At 40.7% G+C, this 19,562-nt stretch overlaps 1 protein-coding gene across 1 annotated transcript in view; it reads right to left on the reverse strand.

Moving 5' to 3' along the window:
- The window catches only part of IGF1R (insulin like growth factor 1 receptor), a 261,977-nt gene extending 242,427 nt beyond the window's left edge, over positions 1–19,550 (reverse strand). The window contains exon 1 of the mRNA XM_026648353.1: positions 19,457–19,550. Coding sequence (XP_026504138.1) covers positions 19,457–19,550 — 94 coding nt within the window. The remainder of the gene's footprint in view (positions 1–19,456) is intronic.
- Between the last annotated feature and the right edge of the window lie 12 nt (positions 19,551–19,562).

The raw sequence follows: 19,562 nt of genomic DNA on the forward strand, positions 1-19,562 counted from the left end.
AGTGGAGCCTCCAACCCCTGATGCAGCCTTTAGACACTAGCAGAACATTCAATGAATAGGTGCATGTTTGCATTTCTGATTGGTGAAATGATTATTCGATTATTCAACAAAACATGTATGATCTATATTGTTTGGCAGCTGCAAATGCCACTACTAAAAGCATGTCAGAATATTTTATTAGTCAAGAAACAATCTACTACACTTTTAACTCGACGTGGGAAGGGCAATGTCAGAGAGCGAAATGCATACAGTCCCCTCTGCAACCTAAGCAGATGTCTCTGAAGAGAACGGGGTACAAAACACTGTCACAGGTGCATGCCCAACAGATCGACAGGAGGAGACTTTGGGCTCAATGAGTCAGAGTGCCCTGCAGAGCAGTGTGGCTGTGAGAGACAGTCAGCTCAGCAGAGATTTTATCCATCCTGCTCGCCTTCTTCAGGCCCAACATAGGGGGAAGCTACAACCACCCAAGTAGCACAGTCAAGATTCCCAGATCATCTGGGAGACTCCCAGCTTCAGGCACCCACTTCTGATCTCCCACCTTCACTAGGAGAGCAGGGGAGTCATTCTAGGCCATGCCTCTGTTTTGGGTAATGGAGGACTGCAGCCAAGAAAAGACCATATTAGGAATCTATCCTTGCCTACTGCAGTTCCAGCTGCTCCAATTAATGGAGGCTGAGAACAGAAACGTATGGAAAGCATTTTTAAAAACAAGTAACTGCTAGCAGTTCTGATGAGAGAAAAGAACTCCATTTGCAACACTGGATAATTGTGCTTTAATTTTAGGCATTTGATTTAGAAGAAAAAAAGTCAGCGTAACATGAACTGAATCGAACTTCTGTACATTGAACCAGAATTACCTTAGGCACAGAGGCTTCCCAAAGACAAATCTAGAGGCTTTCAAAGCAAATCATACTGTTATCAAAGACTAAACAGGGAAGGCAAGCTCTGAAAAGAGCATACGTTTCTCCTGAAGAACAGGTAACCTAAAATTAACTACAATTCACAGTCCCACCTAACAAAATGCTGCGGGGGCAATTTTTGCCAAGCACCAATGACATGCTTGACTTTATACAAGACACCAAAGACAGGTTCTGCCCCAAAAAGCTTACAATAGAAAAGACATGGGGAACCTTTAAGAGCTTTGCTTCTGGGATGTCGTGTGTCGTGGTGGTGGAGGATTTTTCTGGGGGTTTTGTTGTTGTCGTCTATTTTTTTTTAAACAGCATTTTGACCTGCATGGTTTGTCATTTGGGGGTTTGAGGAAATAAGAAGTTTCCATGAAGGATCTGAATGAAAAGAGGGGGAAGGTACCTGGTGCACTTGAAAATTAAGGACACCCCAAGCATACAAGTCAACATGAAAGGAGGCAAGAATGCAAGACCACGGGGCAGGTGTAAAGCGAATGGCAACGCAGACTTCCTTTAGAGTGAAGGTAGGGTTATGAGAGGTGTGAACAAAGATGCAGAAAGGGATGTAACAGTACAGAATCTTGAAAGGGAAAATGAGAATCATTTTGATACCCAAAATATAAAAGGAGTTCATTTATCAGATGGCCACCAATAATCTGATTTTTATTGCATCCTCTATTTGATACAAGCAGGGGTAAAAAGGGACACACTTTCTCACACTAATTTGCATTCTTCAAACAGCCACATCAAAAACATTGGGGGGAAAATAGAGTATAATTCACAGAGCCTCCTCTTCAACATACCCAATGAGTTGTAAGAGAAACAGTTCAGAATGGATTTATATGCTACCCCAGCTACTCAAATTCCTGGCACCTGGTAATTCTCACACAAACTGAAAAAGAACAATTCAAGACCATGGAAAGGAGTTTAGTTCACGCAATAATCCAAAACATCTTCTTAAGAATTCCCCTGAAAGCCCTTAAATGCCTAAACTTCCAAAATCTATTCCCCAAAGCCTCAAGCTAGAGCAACAGGAAATACAGCTTTTTTCTCTTCAATGGATGCTTTTAAATAAGGGGGAAAAGTCCATCAGCATTAGACCCATTACAAATCCTGAAAAAGCTGCAGATCCAGGAAGTGGGGGCTCGGGAAGGGTTTGATCCTCAGATGGTCAGCTTGAAAATCCTGCCTATTTTATTCAGTGAACTGAAAGTGTCAGGAATTTCAGAAACGCTAGGTATTTTGCATTATTTTCTGAAACTTTACCGGGGGGTGTGTGCAAGGGAGAAGGCTGTAATTAACCTTTATGCTCCAGGGTATCTTCAGGAGGATATGCACTGTATTCCTTTCTAAACATGCTGCAGATTTTCCATGGTTATACAAAACATTTTAAAATATTCCATTCCTCTAACATTGTTTTTTTCCTCCACCAACACCGAACAGCAAAACATAGCTCAGATAGTGTGCGCCCCATCAAAGAGCATCCTGCTGGTTATGAAAAACTCTCATTACTCTAGAATTTATGACAGCGCCACTACCTCACATTCATTGTCTCAGCGCAGAATGTACGGTCCCTCATACTAATGGAAATCTGGCAATGCTGCAGTTTTTAAAGGATTTTTTTTTAAAAGTAATTTACACATTTGATTGGTTTAACAGAGTGTCATTCCATTTCAATGTAGCAGTATCGGTCTCACAAGTGTCAAGATACCAATGTGAAGCTCTACATGTCCATGGTGGATTCTGCAAAGGAGCTTGGAGAATTGTCAATAGTCAAATGACAGTACATCTCTTTCTTGATGCCTGCCGGATGCGCCTCCTTATGGTTGAGGAATGGCAACTAAATTCCAAACTCTCACCATCCCGAAGCAACTCATGTCTGGGGTATTTAGGCCTCTCTAGGAAATAGAGCCCTTTCCATGAAATTCCATCGTATTTCAACTATGCGACTGAGTATGTTCAGTTTGTTCCATTTGTTCTTGAGCAAAGGAGCTTTTCTGGACGAGGAAGCTGGACATCTGGTACTTAAACCTGGGAGTTTTTTCCTGTCATGTCTACAAGTTCTGAAAGCCAAGCTCTCCTCAGGCAATGAGATCAACCATCTCCTTTCCCCCTCTCATTTTCTGTAGTCCCAAAAATGACGGGTATGGAAGGGAATGCACACATTTTCCTCTTATAGCTACTTCGCTCTTTCCTCTGAAACAGCAGACTGCGGTCTTCAGATTATCTGATGGCACAAAGGTGCACTGTTTGTGGTCAGAACTGGGCAGTTACAAGATTGAATGCAGATTCCACTCTGCCTGGTTGATCGCATTCCTGCCTCACAAAACTGCTGGGATATCCGTCTTCTCCAGGGGTTCTCAACCTTTTGTTTTCTGAGCCCCACTCCCAACATACTATAAAAACTCCAAGGCCAAGCAGGGGAAGGGGGGCACTTCAAGACTCCTGGCTTCAACCACCAGTGGGGGGCCTCAGGGCTTTAGCCCTGTGGGGTGCCAGTGCTCTGGGTGAGGGGCTCAGGGTTTCTGCCCTGCGGGGGCACCGGGGCTCAGGGTTTGAGACCCGGCGGGGGGGTGCCAGGGCTTCAGCCCTGCAGCTCCATTCCCGGTTTCAGCCCTGTGGGAGCGCCAGGGCTCGGGACACCAAGCTTCAGCTCCACCAGAGCTCAGGGCACCCGGCTTCAGCCCCATGGGGGGCGCCCAGGCTCTGGGCTTTAGCTCCCGGGGCAGTGCTAGGGCTTGGGGCTCCCTACAGTTCTGTTCCCACTTTCAGCCACATGGGGGCGCTGGGGCTTCAGTCACAAGGCCCCACAGCCCCCTGAAACCAGCTTGCAGCCACCAAGGGGGCCATGGACTCCTGGTTGAGAACCACTGCTTCATGCAACAACCCCTGGCTTGTGCCACATGCCACTTTGTTCAAAATAGTAGGCATTCTTTCTTCTAAAATATCTTGCATCCAGCCCCTCCTGCCTTTTTGACATATGCTATCATGGTCTTATTGTTCATTGCGAATAGCTCTTCTTTGTGGCGGAGCCAAAGGGAGTCCCCACTTGCCTTCACCTCCAGTAAGTTTAAGTTTCATTGCTTCTCACACACGAATCTCCCCAGCCTGGCATCTCAGGTCCTCAGTGGTTCTACAAGGGAATGGTCCTCTGGAGCATTTTCTTCCTGTCTCTTTTTTTGCTAACCGCCATTTCAACTAGTTTGAAAAATACTGGGAAAACTGGATCTTGGTCAAGGGGTGCAGGAGATAGTTATGGGGCAGAGAAAGCGGAACATGCACAGGTTGTCCTATGGAACCTTGCCCAGCAGAGAGTCTGTGCAAGTTACTAGCATCTCGTCATGAACCTACTGGGGAGTGAACTTAACATCCTTGTCTTGAACCACTTCAAGACACCTTTATATATTCAGAAGCAAAATCAAAGCACAAGGTTCCTCCCCCGGCCACCTCAATTTTATGCAAGTCACATTTAAATAGCCATAACATTTAGCATAGGCAAAGTCTACTTTTGTACGTTACCATTTATAACTAAAATGCTTCAGCAACAAATGCTTCCATGCGCATGACAGCAAAACGTTTAGATTTTACAGTGTTTTTATTCTGTAGGTCTCAACACATTGTTAACCCCATTTCACAGACAGGGAAAAGGTACAGAAACGCAAAGTTACTTGCCCAAGGTCTCACCTGAAGTCAACGGCACAGTCAAGAGCATAACTCAAACCTCCAGAGTTCTATCAAGACCACGCTGCCTCCCACGTGCACTTTTCTCCCGTCTCACCATCAGAATACAAGTCAGCTACAAGGAGACAGCTACACTATAATTCAAGAGAGTAGGTGGAGCTGGCAGGAGGGAGATGGCACACAGGGAAGCAGGGTGATTTGGAGAAGAGACCTTGCAAGTTAAGAGGGAAGTACGAGTCTGTCATGAAGAAAAGGGGAAGCTGGATTTTAGGTAACCAGGAATGGGAGAATATGATCCCTTCAGTCTTTTAAGCAGCAAGTGGCCTCTTAGGCCTGGTCTACACTAACCCCCCCACTTCGGACTAAGGTACGCAAATTCAGCTACGTTAATAACGTAGCTGAATTCGAAGTACCTTAGTCCGAAGTTACCGCGGTCCAGACGCGGCAGGAAGGCTCCCCCGTCGATGCTGCGTACTCCGCTCGCCGAGCTGGAGTACCAGCGTCGACGGCGAGCACTTCCGGGATCGATCCGGGATCGATTTATCGCGTCTTAACCAGACGCGATAAATCAAACTCAGAAAACCGATTGCTTACATCCGGACCCGGAGGTAAGTGAAGACGTACCCTTATAGAAGAAACCCAAATTCTTCCTATTTTCCTTGCTGATAAAGAGCAAATGACTGCCCTAATTACCAACGTATTTGTGAGGGTATTTTTAAATAAAACCTTACTAAATAAACTAGCTACCCACCTGTTTTGTCACAAGCAAACACTCTGTTCATTTTGGTACCAGAGTCATTAGTTGCACCAAACTACTTGGAATAAAATCACTTCCACATTCCATTCTGCCCTTCTTCACTGCTCCCCAACCCAACGCCCTCAGTCAGGCTCGGCTTTCACAGGAAATGAGTCACTATCATGTTGGTAAATCACAATTCAACTCGAGTCAGCCTAAAATTCAGCTGTGAAGAGCAACAAATCAGCATGACAGCAAGGTCAGATCTAAAATTGTAAGTCTGACTTATACACAATTAACACTCACTTGCACACTGTTCTGGATTTGCTTAGGAAGTGGTGAACATTTAAGCACCCTGAAAGGAAAATACAATTTTACAACTGTTCACTCTCCTCCAAAAAAGCCCCCAAGCATAGTTAGAATTCAATTTATTAACTTTACTGGAAAGAGTAGACAGTAGCCCAGTTATACTATCTAAAATCTATTTTAGGGCTTCCTATAATGCCCACACTTCAGGCTCTCAGTAATTCCCAGGTAAATTTGATATATACTCCAAGGCCCCAAGCAATTCATGGAATTTTCTGCTCTTCCCTGGGTATGAAAAGGCTCTGACCAGGTTATTAGATTTCTCTACTCCTTGTGTATCCTCCAAGCCAAAAGGGAGAAGACAAATTTGCATGAAATATAGACCAGAGGTTGGCAACTTTTGGCACGCGGCTCGCCAGGGTAAGCACCCTAGTGGGCCGGGCCAGTTTATTTACCTGTTGATATGGCAGGTTCAGCCGATCGCAGCCCCCGCTGGCCACGGTTCACCGTCCGTGGCCAATGGGGGCGGCGGGAAGCCGCGGCCAGCACATCCCTCGCCCGCGCCGCTTCTCGCCGCCCCCATTGGTCCAGGACGGCGAACTGCGGCCAGTGGGGGCCGCGATCGGCCGAACCTGCTGCGTCAGCAGGTAAATAAACTGGCCCAGCCCACCAGGGTGCTTACCCTGACGAGCCGCGTGCCAAACGTTGCCGACCCGATATAGATTATAACATACCAATGCACATTATAAAACATTGACGCTGATGAAGTAATATTGGGGCTCATAAGCTCTGATGGACAGAATGATTACACAAACTCAAACACGTTCTGTCAGTGGTGCATGCAGAAGAAAAGGCTATTATGTAAAACAGATGGAACCGGTAGTGTTCATAAGAATTGTACATGGAACTGGTAGCCCCACCTACAGTTAAGGGTGCCTAACGCTTTCCATTGTTAGACCCCGCTTTCAGTTGCTTATAACTTTGCCAAATTTTAACTATCCAGGCTGAAGTTTTCCATGCCATGGCAGCAGAGACTCTCCCCGCCATACTGGCACACAGGCACCAACTTTCCAAAGCACCAGGGGAGTGCTCGACCCCCCGGTTGACCCAGGCCCTGCCCGCACTCCACCCGTTCCCCCCCAAGGCTCCACCCCCACCCCCCTTCTTCCCGACCCCGACCCTTCCCCCCCGGTGCGAGGGGGGGCGGGGGGGGGGGGGGGGGGGGAAGGGAGAGGGGTGTGCGGAGAAGAAGAAAGAAGCTGCCTACTACTAGAGCCAGGTGAATAGCTGATTATTTCGTTTGCTGGCAGTTCCAAAAATTGAACGAAAAATTTGATTCAAACCAAACCTAGAAATTCCAGTGAAGGGGCCGGCCCTGCCGGGGGGGGGGGGGGGGAAGAGACTCGGGCCAGTCCTAAGCTGGTGGGGGGCTGGAGGGGTGTCCTCGGGTTGGCCCCGTGCAGTGTTCCATTTTACCTTTGGGAAAATATGGGTCACCCTAAAAATGCTATAAAAATTATAAGTACTCTGAAAAAGTCAGGCCCTAAGTGTCGCAAATTAGGCACCCAAATTAACAGACACCTGATAATTTAGCGTTAATCTGTCAGTCAGTTCCCCTTCTGCAAAATGGGGAGTTATAAATAAAGTTAAATGTTTTTGAACCACTTAGATCAGTGGTTCCCAAACATTTGTCCTGCATGACCCCGTTTTTGGATATATTGCTTCCAGCGACCCCAAGCAGCAGAGGACACCATTTTGCTTTACAAAATGGCGTCCTTCTCACAGCATGACCTTGCACAGAAGGTGCATGCGAGGTCACGCTGTGCAGAGAATGCCATTTTGTAAAATGTCATCCTCTGCACACTCAGGACTGCTGCAACGCGACCCCACTTGGGAACTGTTGACTTGGATGATACAATGAAGAGTGTCATAGAAGCCTATGAGGACATTAATTCTGTATTCAAGATTTAGATGCTGTGCAGTAAGACAGACCTCAGGCCACCCAATGAATGATGAGCATAAAAAAATATTTAATAGTTATACATTCTGTGAGAAACATCATTCTTGCACAATAAATAAGACAGGGATCCTATTGGAAAAAAAAACAACATGTGGTGATGTAATTAAAGACTATCATAATACGTAAGCACAAGGAGACCGCATTAAGGTTGCACGAGCGACCTTAATTCTAGCATTTGCTAACTTGTGTGCTTGACTTGGCAACCTTAACATTCTTTTAGTGTAGGGTTGGGTGGGGTGTTTTTTTTTTTGTTGTTTTTTTTTTTAAAGAATTATATAGACTGCCTCCTCAGTCAGTCAACAACCAAGACTCCCCCACACCAAGTCTCAGGTTTGCTAAGAACAAATTTTTGCACACATCTTGGAATGCCTGGTAATACCTTGCTTCACAGTGAAAAATATCTTTTTCCTTCAGATTAAAAAAAAAGTCATCCAATGATTTCAATACATTTTAAAAATATTCATGAAATTAAGTCACTTAACACGCCTATAAGGTCAGCAATTATTCCTATTTTACAAATTGAGAGTTACAATGCAAATGCATGCAAGAAAATACATTTCTTCACAACCCCTGCATGCTGTCAGCTATAAGAACATAAGAATGGCACTACTGGGTCAAACCAAAGGTCCATCTAGCCCAGCATCCTGTCTTCCAACAGTGGCCAGTGCCAGGTGCCCCAAAGGGAATGAACAGAACAGGTAATCATCATCCCGTCGTTCATTCCCAGCTTTTGGCATACAAAGGCTAGGGACATGATATTTGACCACCCCCTGATTTATCATGCATGACTACCAATATTGTTGCTCATAAAATTGTCCGGTCCCCTTTTTTTTAAATTCAGCTATAATATTTAACTTGAGACTTTTCTATCCCACTAGTGGACAGATAGAGGCTAATAGCAAGATGTTGTCATCATCAGTGTATGTTTTTTTATTTGCTGTTCAAAAAAACAACAAAAACAAAAAGCCCATAATTTATAACTGTCAAAGTAGTATTAAAACAGGACCAAATCCGCAGAGAGAAAACAAGTGTGAATGCAACCATGCAGCATTGCAACATAACATCAGATTCAAACATTCCAAGTATCTGTGTGTGTCTCTCTCTCTCTCGCACACTGCAATGTGCTGTGGACAATTTCAAAATACTATCACTGATGAACACCAATAACCAAAATACGTGAACACCAATAACACCTCAGACAACGCTGGCTAACCCACTGAAATCAGTTATACGTGTTGTTGGGTTTGGGCTTTTTTTTGTTAAAACATTGGAAACCTTTTTTGCCAGGTTAACCAATCCTGACTTTAGTCTACTTGGCATTTCTAGAGCACTGCCAATAATACATAGCTCCATTCAGGCCACTACAAAAACTGTTAATAGCTAATGACACTTACACATGATCTTACCAGACTCCTCCTCAGAGGTAAGCATTTAGTCTGTCTAACTGCAAAACGGACGGTCTGAAATGAAAGTGCATCTGTAACAGAGGAAGTCATCCAAAAACTACTGCCCCAACAATGTAGCAAAGGTACATTTTCAGTCTTGATGTTTTCTGGTTTGTGATTTTTTCACATATTGTTCAGAGATGAAAGAATTGAGAACAGAGATTGCATCTGTTGCCATCACAATTTAACCACAGTCTATGTATTTATACAGCGGAACCTCCAAAATAACACTGCATCTGTTAAGATGACAGTATTTTTCCATAGGAGCTCTGCTTTGTTGCAGAGCAAGTCTGACATTGTTGCTTTTGAAGTGCTGATTGTGATCCACCCCAAATTCCTTTATAATCTTCCTCAAATGTGTTGAATTGTAAAGCTGTTGTTCTCTTAGTATGGCTTGGAAACAATAAAATGTTAATACATCTGATTAGTGGGCAGTTGGCACTAAAACTCTTCTACTAAGAATGCAACATGTTTATTTAAACAATGAGCCACCAGGAAACTAAAATTTGATTTCTTGATACATACAAAATAAAAGCATATAAAACCAGAACTCTCCTGCATAGCTTTACATCAGACACTTTCATAGCCCATCTTCAATAGAAACACTGCAATTCTCCCATTTCTGTTACAGTTGCATGATAGCTCACTAATGAGCCACCGTTAAGAGAATATTTGTGCACATCTATAGAACACTTGGACTTAAACTGTTAAGGTGGACACAACCTCAGGTTTTAACTGTGATTCTAGCGATTTAGTTTAGGCCTAAAACACAGGGGTAGGGTGGGGTGTTTTATAAGCCTCCTTTATAAAAATCGGTATGAATAAGGAGGTTTATGCATTTATTAAACTTTCGTTGCTGTGGTGAAAATTCAAACAGCATTTTGCTAGCACATGAAAAACAGACAATGAAACTGGACAGCACCAAATGAGCTTTTTCATCCAGTTTCTGTCCAGACCCTTAGGTCACTCCCAGATTCACAACCCAAGCTGGCTCAAAACCCTGCCCTTGTCCTCAAACAAACCTAGGCCAATCTCAGTTTTGCAACACTGCAAAACCAGACGAATTTCTCCCAATTTTGGCCTTTCACTAGACAAGTTCATGCATCAATAACCTCCATCCGGGGTCTAGCAACACGGTAGGACTACAGGAAAAGATGATCAACCTGTTAATAGAAAATTCCCCTCCGCTGGATTCTCCAGGGAATACCAAAAGGTAGGCTTTAAGCTTTAGCTACCTGGGATAGGATTGGCAGTCCACCTGGCCTTTGGCATTTTCCTCTGTAAGGACTTACAGGGCTTCCCTCTGTCCAACCTCAGTACCTCACAAAAGGGGGAGAAAGAAGAAAAAGTGTACAAACACCTTTTCTAACAGCAAATTACATCTGCCTCTGACACTGCTGGGAGGCCCCTTCCCTCCGTTTCTCCTGGGAGACTGCATATTGCAGGGAAGCAATAAAAAAAACACAACTATGTCAGAAAAAATTCTTAGCCACCAGAAACTGAGAGGGGAAAAGTTTAACTACAAACTAATACAGAACCACAAGCTGCTTCCACCTGCTAAAAACCGGAAACAACTGGACAACAGCCAAAAATTCTCCTGGTCAGGAGGAAGGATATCACCAAAATTCTGGAAGACTCCCATCGGCTGGAAAGGAGAATGACACTGATGTACCTGACTGGGTAGGAGTGCACTGAATAATTTTCTGCTCCTAAACTGTGTTTCTGGTAATAAAGTCAACAGGAGTCTTCTGCTAAAATCTACAAATCAAAAGTCTCTCTCTGCATCCTCTTAACTGTAGTGGCATTTTGGGAATGGATCTAATCCCAATGGAAATTTATGAAATTTAGGTACATTAGGCAATGATGTGTATTTAACTATGGGTCAATGCTTGGGGAAAGCATTCAGTGATCAAGAGAGAAAACAGAATATTCCACTGATTTCAAACAAGGTATTTCCAGACTGATTTCACTCAGCTAAGTGTTTCACTGTGGCCCACTGTTGTTCTCTGATCACAAACCATCCCTCTTTCAACAGCGTAATGGAGGGGATACTGAGATTCCTACCAGGCTCATGTCCCCAGACCCTCTTTGGGGATGCCCAGTTTCTTCCATGAGTAGGGATTCCCAACTGGAACCACCTGACCCTAGCACCATGTCCTTCTGGCATTTAGAAGGCCCATCCATTTCCCTAACATCTCCTGGCTATTTTGTGGTCAAGGGTTGCCACACCACTTTGATCTCTTCCTCCCTATGAATAGCTTTCCCAAAGTAAAACTGATTTGATTCTTGCCAGTTTCATCACTGCCCACTGGTTTCTGAATAGCTAAAGTAAAACAGATTAGAACGGTGTTAATTTCAACACATCGCTGATAAAGAAATAATGAGGCACCTGTCCCTACACGCCTCAAAAACAGCACTGAATCAGATCATGTTTGGGAAAGTTGTTTTTGCAACCGTAAGTGCCAGAAACAAGCCCTCGGCCGTATTTATTTTTAATCAAAAGTTTAAATTCTGTAAACGCACATCACCTGTCCCTACTGTCACTAACAAGGAGACTTCTTAAGCCCTATATCAGGGTCCATCCAGTTTCAGCAGAGTCTAGAAGTTAACTGGATGTAATGGTCTACACCATACATATGGGGAAAACAGATGTTTTACCAACAAGATGATATCGCAAAACACAGCAACACAAACTAACTAGAAACACACAGAATTAAGGTAACAAAGTTACCTCTACAATATCTTAGCACAACACAGAGCTTCTGAGATATCCTGCTGCTCCTGCACATGGTTGTATGTACAGCACGCTCCCCCACACTTAATTAACATTTTCCAATAGGGTTTGTGTATGACTAATTTTAATCATGGGGTGAGCCTGAGCCCATTACCCTGTCTGACACTTTGTGCAGTTTGCCCTTTACAAATCAAGTGTTGAAATAGAACAAATCTTGAATATAACAATGAAAACGTCGTACTTTGTACTCTCTGCTAATTCAAACTTGCATGCTCACCAGTTATACCTGGTATATTACAATAGCATCTGAAACAAACAATACTTAGAAAAATGCTTCATCTTTGCTCTAATTTATGGATGTTCTCTCTTACTATAAAGCCATTTGTTTTAAAACTGTCATATTTTTGTAATACAGTATCATGAAAAATTTAAAAAGTAATTTGTATAAACCTAGCTTATAAACTTAACAGCAGGTACAGTACATCTGATTTAAATAGACTGTGCTCTGATAAAGCTTAAATTCAAAGGGACAAAAGGATACTAGGACTATTTCAGATCATGCTCTGAACACTTCCAGCACCTGAACTTCAAAAATCCTCCCTTGTTTCTGAAAAAACTGGAGTATTTGCTTCAGCATGAAAAGATCAGAAATTACACAAACCTACATTTAATAACTAAATTATTCAAATAATGGAAGGTGTGGTTGGAGAAAATCAGGAAGGTCAGCACAACACCAATTAAAGGAAAAACACACCACAGTCACACGTTTATCTGCAGAATTAGAAGAGCTCTTATGTGATCTATATGCTCCCACCTTTTAGACACACACATTTTTTCCGTCTTTCCAAAATAAAGTAGTAAAGTATCCTAAAAAATTTTTTTTAAAACCCTAACTAAAAGAGAGCGCTCTGATCAGAGCGGATATTCACACTTCTAAGTAAACAGAGCTATCTTTATAGCATGTAATGGCACCAGTAACAGGTTTGCAGATAACACTCTCCCTGACCGGTCACTGAGCTATTTCAATAAAAAAATATTCATTTTGCCGGCATCATGTGGGAGATGAACTCATCCAAAAACAAGTGTTTTTTACAAACTAAACTATTATTACCAACATTAATTCCTGCAGTAACAAAAAAATAGATAAGACATAAAGACAACATCTTTAGTAGTACTTATTTCATTTGCAGTTACAGTACAGAAATATAGTAACAGCTTATGTTAATTCTCTGGTGGAAAAGAGCTTTTCCCTATTTTGTAGAAGACATGAACCTTAATTCAAAGAAGTCTGACAATACTGTCTATAAATGAGATGCTTAAAACACAAACTTGTCAGCAAAGAAAAATGTTAACCAGTTTATTCCTCTAATTAAAGAAATAAGTTATATTAAAATTTGTAGTAAAATTAGACCATGTTCCTGCAAGAGAGTGTTCTTGTAGTACTTTCAAGGCTTATTTATCTCTGCATTCCTGTTCAAATATGATCATACTGCATCAATCAGGGGTAAGGAGCTTACTGGGTGGATGTGTGAAAAATTCATAGATATTAAACATGTTGGAAGTCATCAACAAACTAGCCTGAAAGTCACTGAGAGACAATGATGCATGCTGATGTACTTACTGTCGAGCCAAACAAGAACGGCACTATCAGTTAACAGGGTAGTTTGATCTTTTTGAAAAATCAAAACAGTTATTATTTAGATTTGACTAATATCAAGGCTTTAATATCAGGATTTCTTAACAGTTTTGCCAAAAGCAAACTTATATGTTCTCTTTTGTAAACATACCTATAAAATACAGATATATATATATTTTATGTCAATTTTTGCTTTCAGCATACTAACAAATTTTATATAGCCTTGTATTTGCTTGTACCTTGTAGTTTAAGAAATTAATCATTGATTTAACTAACAGATCTAGAGGGATCGCTTAGATTTAGTATTTGGGAAGGTTAATTAAACCATCTGTAAAAGACTGAACAAAATCTAAAACACACCCCACCAGCACCAGCTTTTGGTAAGAGATTTATCTCCCTAATAAATCAATAAGTTACCAAACTCTCCTTTCTAAACCTTTACAAAAAATTAGCAGCTCTGCCTTGAACAACTTTTTAGCCTGTTTATGACTTTTGAGGAGTTGATAAATTTATAGTCCATTTGCAGAGCGTATAAATGTTCATTCATATTATACACCTATGTTGTTATTCATTTGCCTGTCTTCAAAGTCTGCCCCAGACAGTTTTGGATATACAGAATACATAGTACTATGAAATCTGTTCCGATCTTGAACTCAGATAGCACCTGCTGCAACTTGGCTAAGAAAACAGTATCAAAGCAAGTTAGCTAAAAAACCACACGTGCCTTCTTATGAACTACTGTTTGTTGATTTCTGCTTTTGTGCAATAAAAGGTTTTGTAAACTTCCTTTTTTAAAAATCATCATTGCATTCAAAGTGTTCTTTGAAACAGGAATTGTAACAGAAAGTCTCATTATTATCTATGAAACCTTATAGTAAATCCAATCTTTGTTAGAAAGACTGCTGCAATAAACTGAAGTCATACACACTTGCAAACAACTTTAACCATTGCTCAAAACACTTGAGATACAACTTACTACAATACAGCACAAGTCATTTTTTAAATTTAGGGATACAGAGTCATCACATTTTTCAATACAAAATTGCATTTGCCACTACTGACATTTACATTAAGCCAGCTGCTATTAGGTAAGACCATAAAGTCTTTCCAAATATGAGAGAGGTATACTAAAATTAAAGTAGGAAATTATTTATTAAGGTCATAAACCAACGTTTAAGGGATGGTTTCAAAGGTTTGCAGTGCTTCCTCAGTTTAGGTGACATCTTAATATTACAGGAGGAAGAGAGAAATTAATATCTTTAACATCTTATTGATGAAATTCAACATTGTGTGACAAGGTACAGAGGGAATAGGTAGAAACTAATTTCTATTTTTTGCTCAGTAAATTTATTACAGACTTTTGGTGGAATTTTTTTTATTGCTTTAAATCAATTTAGTCTGTAAACTACCCTGATGCATACATCACACATGACCATCTAAACAGGTTAAAAGAAAGTTGTGTTTCATGAAAGATCATGAAGTGATCAAAAAGTGTAAAAAACAGTTTGTTTTTATACAGTATTGTGCCTCCTAAAATTTAAGACCAGGAGGGATGTTACTATGCAGTTTTTTCTGTTCACAAATTATATAAACTACCTACAATATAACTCATCATTTTAATCCATGAACTGTCTTCTCTCAACTCACCAAATGAAAACTTTCAATGACCACCAGTAAAACTGAAGTCTACTGAAGAAGCATGAAAAACTGATCGAAAAAAAGGTCTTAATTAATGCTAATGTAGTTTTAAAAGCACAATTAAAACTTCAGTCCAATAATTTATATCCCTAAAAATATTGTATTGTATTTTAATCATTAAATCATCGAAGATTTTATTAAGCAGAAGAGAAATTAGTATATTCTTAAATGTAAATTTAGTAGAGCAAAAAAAAAAAACATTTGAAACCATTAACTACACCCCAAGTAAAGTACATTGATCTAAACTAGCCATTTAACAGTGTAAAGAGACTTAAAACTAGCAGGTTTTTCTTCTTGTGAAAACTTTATATGTATAGGCTTTAAGGAAAGAAATCTAGAGTGCGGACAATTAAAGGCAAAAACAAATTATTAAACTCACATTTCAGAGTCATTCTAACATTAATTTTAACAAGAATGGTTGAATATTATTAGAATTACATGTTCGACTTTCACTTGTTTATAGAATCCACACTATTCCTCTTAACAAAAAACTAATTTCTTCTGTTTCACTGAAGCTAAAACCAGTTGTTCTCCTACTCCACTTCTAACAATATTTTTGTCAGTTATTTAGTCAAACTCTTTAGTTGGACTTTCTTTACTTTTCAGGAAGAAAAACATTTTTCTCCCCCAAAATACCGGTTCTACAATTAAACCAGCTACTATGCATCCATTCCATAACAGATCCTATGTTTTGTCCTTTTAACACATTCTGCTTCATATTAACACAATCACCACCATTTCAGCTAGTAATTCATACAACCCTTTGTCCTGATTCTGATATTAAAATGATTTAACGTGTGCCTTTACACTTGTTGGTGTTAGCATTGATTACTTCACTGTTTCTTCCGATGGACTCTAATCATAATAATGTATTGATAACAGAGAAGGACTATTTAGAGATTATTTTCAGTGTACCTGATTAACATTAATTCCTTTAATACTGAAACATTTCATATTCAGTATCTAAATTGCCCAAAGAATTATGTAACTCATTCAACTATAAACTCTTATCACCAAGCATATTAAGAGATATTGATGTTCATGCTACACATGTACACTGACTACATTCATAAGGATTTTTTACTATGCATCCTGAAATATGGATCTAAAGATGCCAGCATGTACTATTGTTAATAAACATTTGAAACAAAGTGTAGGCTGTACGTATGGGCTAATACTCAAAGCCAAGATAAACAGATTCATTGACATAGCTATGGGTCCAAAGTAGCATTACAACAGGTACCATACTAATGGTATTTTTATTCTGGGTGTCTAATTTTTTAAGGCACCCCTTTCAGCTTTCTCCTGCCATAAATACCTAAGGTAAGGAAACTAAAGCCAAATTTCAATATGCTCAATACTGGTGATCTTACACAGAAAAAAAGGACATTCTGAGTTTAGGGTGCATCTTAAACCTGCCTCAAGGTTTAAAGAGTCTCCCCCAACACCTGGCCATCTTACATACCACATGAGCTATCACACCTGCATGAAAAGTTTATCTCAGGAATGGATTTCTTTGCTCTTTTGACAAAACGTTGGTATATTGTGAACATCTTTTCTGTGCATGTTGCTAATTGGAACTTTTCCTTTTAAAGTACTTGCATTTTAAAGATTTTTTTTTTTTGGGTCATTAAATCTCATCTCTTACTGATTTATTAAGTATTAAAGGGTTTTTTAAATACCTGTTGTACCTCCTGTGTACTCCTAATTAGGCATGCCTTACTTGTTTGACCAGAAACGGAAGTGCCTTTTAGCTATGACATTATATATGAAAAATAAAAATAAGATCAATCCTCCTTCCTCTATTGTGGGGAGAGGAAAGAATACAAAGTGATGCAAAACATCTGTCTGGGGGTCATTTTTCCCCTAGCAGCAAAGTTCTTTCAGTAATAACTTGTGAAAACAAAGGCTATTAAACTGCAAACTACGAAGTCAACGTAATTAGAGGCAGTATTCAGCTAAGACAAGCTTCTCATTTTATTTTGTCATATTGAAATGCCTGGATCGTCCTCAAAATAAAAGTATTTCATGTGAGATTTATTAACGGAGTCATTTTAGCTAGATGGCCCAAATACAAACATTTCAAAGGAGTGAAAAATAAAATCTAATGTATTGCTGTTGCCTCTGTTAAGAGAATGTTTCTCCTCTCAACCATTCTTACTTGCAGATGTTCTGGACTTGGTAAAAATAATTCAAGAACATTGGGCCAGTGTATTCTTAAACTGATGGAATAAAAGTTTAATTTTTTTACCCTTATTATTAATCATCGTTTACCTTGATTCTTCTAGCCACCAGCACACACCACCACCAACCAAAAACAGCAAGCTCTGAGGTTTTAGTTTTCAACCCTAAGGATTAAATCTCCTCTCTGGAAAGCAATTCTAGCTAAAAGATTCGACTTATCCAAGAAAGAAAACTCTCACAGCCTTGCGGGCCCAAGCATTACCATGTTAAAAGCCAAGTTGTGCCCCGACTTTCAAAGAGTTAATTGGCATTCACTGTCTAACGAAATACAATATTACTCAACATGCCTTACAGATTCCATCTACCCTAGCTTTGCCCGAAACGTTTCTACAACTGGTTTAATTGCCGGTACATCCAAAGAACTTATTTTCCAACTTAAACCGACTATTTAAAGAAGCGCCTGGATGTTTTTGTTTCTTTAAGTTTCAGGAATTCTTTCCTCATATCTGAATGGATGAAATGCACTCTCTCCTCCGCACACCTTTTCACAAGTAAAAACGGGTGACGTTAATCAATGGTTAGGGAGTTTTAAAAAGTTAAACCATTCAGCTAGTAGGAACGGATCTAGCATTAAAGGACAGGTTTCAGAGTAGCAGCCGTGTTAGTCTGTATCCGCAACAAGAACAGGAGTACTTGTGGCACCTTAGAGACTAACAAATTTATTAGAGCATAAGCTTTCGTGGGCTACAACCACGAAAGCTTATGCTCTAATAAATTTGTTAGTCTCTAAGGTGCCACAAGTACTCCTGTTCTTTTTTCATTAAAGGACAGGATCTCCTGTCTGCACAAACACTGAGAGACAAACAGAAGGAGATGGAGCACAATGTTAAAATGGTTGAAATAAAAAGGCCAATTTAACAACACCCCCAATCTCCCCTCCCCCCCCGTCAAAAACGGGGGCCAAAGTAACCGCAATGTTAGGGGCCAGCAATCCACACTAACCAAACAGAAGAAAATTGATCATCCGCACCGATTAATATGCTGATCATTGCAATCTAGTCAATTTCAGCTCCCACCATCCCCACCCCCTTCTATTTTCCCCTGCAACCAAAGGGGGCGGGCAGAAAAAAATAATCACAGGTTTGAAATGTACAAAAACAAAGTCGGGGGTTTTGCAACTCCCAAACAACACGGACAGACACTGCGATTCCGAAAAGATCAACAGCAGCAAGAATCCACACCAGACATCGTTGTGCCCTGGAGACTTAACCATTTGCAGCGCGTGTACACACACACACACACACAACCACGTTTTCCACAACGCCGAATTTAAACACACACAGAGAAGAAAACAACTCGTGCTCTTTTAAAAGAATCAACCGCAGAACTTCAGTTCTAGGTACAAAAACAGCTTCTAATGTATTGATTTCTTCATGTTTAAGTCTCTAATCCTTCCACTCATCAATACATGTGTCCGTCCCCGTCCCCCCACGTTGTATAGATCTATATAAAATAAATCTTAGATCAGTGGCCTTTGTATGCTGACATATAGTCCTTTTACATCTGTGCATCCCAAGAAGGGAATGCCACACTTTGCAAAACAACACACACAGAACACAACCTGCTTATTCACAGAAATCCTTTCAATTAGAGGGTATTAAACCCTGATTTTGAAAAAGGCATCCAATGATTAAAGTGAATGTTCTTCCCTTCCAAACACTCCTGGAAGGGAGTATTCCTGGGCCTTTCGATGTTTATTGGGCACTTTACAGTCTTGGGAGTTTAAAATCTGAATATCAGGGGGAAATCTGGAGAGGCTTTAAGAAATGAAAGGATTAGGGGGTTGGAGAGAAGCAGGGGGAACTAGTACTCTTCAGACACGGGAACGTGTCTACACTCTGGTTAAATTCGGGAATATCAAAGCCATCCACTCCAAGCGAGGAGAGAGAAAAGAGCAGCCTGAAGTCAGGGTATTAAATGTGCTTAAGGAGCAGATTCAAGAACAGGGAAACACAAGCAGCCCCTGAAACTCAAAAGTCACCGCAGTGCAAAACAAGCGTAACCCCCCCCCCGCCCCCATGTGAAATGAAACGCAAAATACTCACTTTCTCCATTTGTTGGCCACAGACAAAGTGTGGCAAAGAAGAGCAGAAACCCCCAGAATAAGGTCAGGGACCCTCCTCCAGCGCCAGACTTCATTCCTTTTTTTTT

This window comes from Terrapene carolina, unplaced genomic scaffold (assembly GCF_002925995.2).
Source record: "Terrapene carolina triunguis isolate 2854851 unplaced genomic scaffold, T_m_triunguis-2.0 Scaffold67, whole genome shotgun sequence".
NCBI classification, from domain to species: domain Eukaryota; kingdom Metazoa; phylum Chordata; order Testudines; family Emydidae; genus Terrapene; species Terrapene triunguis.